The 2,833-nt window shown below is 37.5% G+C and overlaps 1 protein-coding gene across 1 annotated transcript in view; it reads left to right on the forward strand.

Annotated features, from left to right (window-relative positions):
• The first annotated feature begins 1,162 nt into the window (after window positions 1–1,162).
• Window positions 1,163–2,833, forward strand: part of LOC108562752 (protein Star-like) — a 6,020-nt gene continuing 4,349 nt past the window's right edge. The window contains exons 1-3 of the mRNA XM_017921173.1: window positions 1,163–1,861; window positions 1,913–2,115; window positions 2,169–2,555. Coding sequence (XP_017776662.1) covers window positions 1,654–1,861; window positions 1,913–2,115; window positions 2,169–2,555 — 798 coding nt within the window. The 5' untranslated portion in view covers window positions 1,163–1,653. The remainder of the gene's footprint in view (window positions 1,862–1,912; window positions 2,116–2,168; window positions 2,556–2,833) is intronic.

Consider the following 2,833-nt stretch of genomic DNA (forward strand, 5'->3'; position numbering starts at 1 on the left):
ATTGTGGCAGATTATGAATGATTGAAAGTAAATATATATATAAATGTATATTTTTTCATCATTTTCAAAATTCAATCGACCTCAAGAAGTCTACATGGAACCTGTGGGAACCACTTATATAGACCAACATTTATTTGTCACGAATGTGTTCGAAATTGAAAAATCTCGTTCTGATTCTGTCTATCTCTATTCAATAACTATTTGTATATATTTTTTAAAGTACGTTTCTTCGTTCCTGTTATTTAATGTCCTTTCGAAATGATAATATTTTTCGGGTTTTATTTCCCCCATAAATTTATGGGATGCTATTATAGCATTTCCTAAAGAGATCCTTAATAAAGATTTGATAATTTATGGAGAAGTTTCAACGTTCACTTTTGCTAAATCATTAGGTTACGATTTACAGTTTGTATTTAACTAACAAAAAAACTAGCTAAAATAATTTCATATTTAGTGATGAAGAAAAATTGCTTTTGAAAAAACTATCCATAATTATATAATCATCAATATATACAAGCCCTACTCCCGATCACAACTCCCACCCCGTATTAATAAGAAATAACTTTGTAAGTAGAATAAATATTTAGAATTAGTTTCAGTAAAACCTTTAAAGACTAATAAAGTCTCAGCAGAACGTTTGAGAACAAACATAGTCTCAGAAAAACGCTAATATGACAAGCATATTCTCATAAAGACCTAAGGTAAGCATAGTCTTAGTCAAACTATCAAAGTATCGACATTGTCTTGAAAAGGACCTCAAGAGTACCAATTATTGTAAACTTGTTTAAAACCAAACGAATTATTTAATTCCTTCAACTGAGACCCCACAACGAAAACACCATATATTCCACTGTGTCCAGAATTCCATCCCTGGGACACGACAATATAACTGAATTAGAATAATAGCTACAACATTTCCATATCTTGAAACACGTAGCAGCAGCGACATTGTAATTGGATATTTGCTTTGGGATAAATTGCGTTCCAAGGAGACACATACAGAGAATGGGAAATGACTCAATTTCCGCTGATGTGATGCTATTTTAATTAGCTTCTTTTCGTTCTTATTTTTCTTTTTTATTTTTTTATTGAATGGATTACTTTAATGGGCTGGGAACGAGACCAGCAGCTCGTGAGTCTTCCTTTTTCGTGGTAACAGTCAACCAGTTGTGACCAGTTGTGACAGTAATCTTAGGGAGTGTGGCCCAGTGTGGCCACCAAATATTCTTTTCACCTTTCCGGATTGTGGACCGTGCTAAGACGGCTAGGACTCACGTATAAGCATTCGGCCCTTCGGTTGAAGAGAGACCGACCGCGCAGTGTGTCCTGTGCGGTGGATGGCGCGCGCGTCAATGTGATTCAAAATCGCCGCATTTATTTTCTTACCTCTTACAGCTGGTCTTCCTCATCATCTCTACAGGCAGGACGCAGCGACTACTCATCGCCGCATTTCACGTTTGTTTTCGCGACAACAACGAACCGAAAGAAATGCTGGGAGAGTGATTCCTTTTTTTTACAACTTTTCTGTTTGTTTTAATTTCCCTTATTCGTTCGCCTTTTATTGCTATTCCCACACAACAGTCGCGAAGGAATGCTTATTCAACGTGCTTACTTATTTATAAATCGATACACGCGATTTCCAGTGTCTTGCATATGACCAAGATATGCAACATGACCCAACAACAGCAGAGCTGCATCAACGCGGCCCCCGTGCCACTACCACAGCTGCCGCCTACCCCCACAAAGATGACACCAAACCCTCCCAGCCAGTTCGCCCTTAAGAAGCTTCTCCCAATTACTGCCTTCTTCATGGGATTTGCCACTGTTATGACTCTACTATTGATTTACATGGACAACAATGGTAATAACAACATTAATTCATCAAATTAAACACTAATATTGATTATTAAAGCTCTCAGGCACCATCAATTCAATGTTAACATGACCCAAGATTACGAGCTGCTTGGTGTCAGCCAGGATAACCCAGAATTGATATCCGCAATCAAGCAATACTTCTTAAAACCAGGTGTAGAGCCACATCACAAACCCATCGAATACATAGCTGAATCTCCTTCTGAGCACATAGAGTATTTACTGAAAATACTAAATAATAAGGTAATGGCATCCCCCATATTATTTTTATTTTATTATTAATAATTAATTTGCAGATGAATGGGAACTTTGTTGAGGCTGGAGCTTATGGAGATGGGAAAACATCGGAAACTGAGTGGCTTGAGAAGAAATTATCTTGGAAAGGGCTGCTGGTCCAGCCTGATCCCAGGCATTTCTTCAACCTGAAGAGACACAATCGCGCGAAATCTCAGTTGTTGCATGGCTGCTTGAGTCCAGCTCCTTACCCCAAAGAAGTATCCTACCATCAGGAAGAAAGATTTAGAAATTTATTTAATACACGCGTCAAGTGTTTCCCTCTCTACTCGCTGCTTCTGGCCATGAACATGACTAAAGTCGATTACCTGATTCTGGAAACCAGAGGCACAGAGCTACAGGTTCTCGAGACCATACCTTTTGAACGGCTACGCATCGACGTTATCGATGTACACCTGNNNCACCAAGAATTACACGCTCATGCAGGTTTTCAACACGAGCAACATCTACAAGTTGAACGTGCTTAAACCATGAGAACGATATTTTGTTAAATACAAAGAATATTTATATATATTTACATATAAAGTTAAAAAAAAAAACATAGAAGACTGATCAATCGCATAAATCACAAACAAGCTTTAGAAGGAATTGAATACTTAGGAAATTACATTCCACCCAAAAGTAATATTGTTTTTACAAATGAATACTACTACTAAATAGAGAGTGC

This window comes from Nicrophorus vespilloides, unplaced genomic scaffold (assembly GCF_001412225.1).
Source record: "Nicrophorus vespilloides isolate i.1.1-1 unplaced genomic scaffold, Nicve_v1.0, whole genome shotgun sequence".
Classification (NCBI taxonomy): Eukaryota; Metazoa; Arthropoda; class Insecta; order Coleoptera; family Silphidae; genus Nicrophorus; species Nicrophorus vespilloides.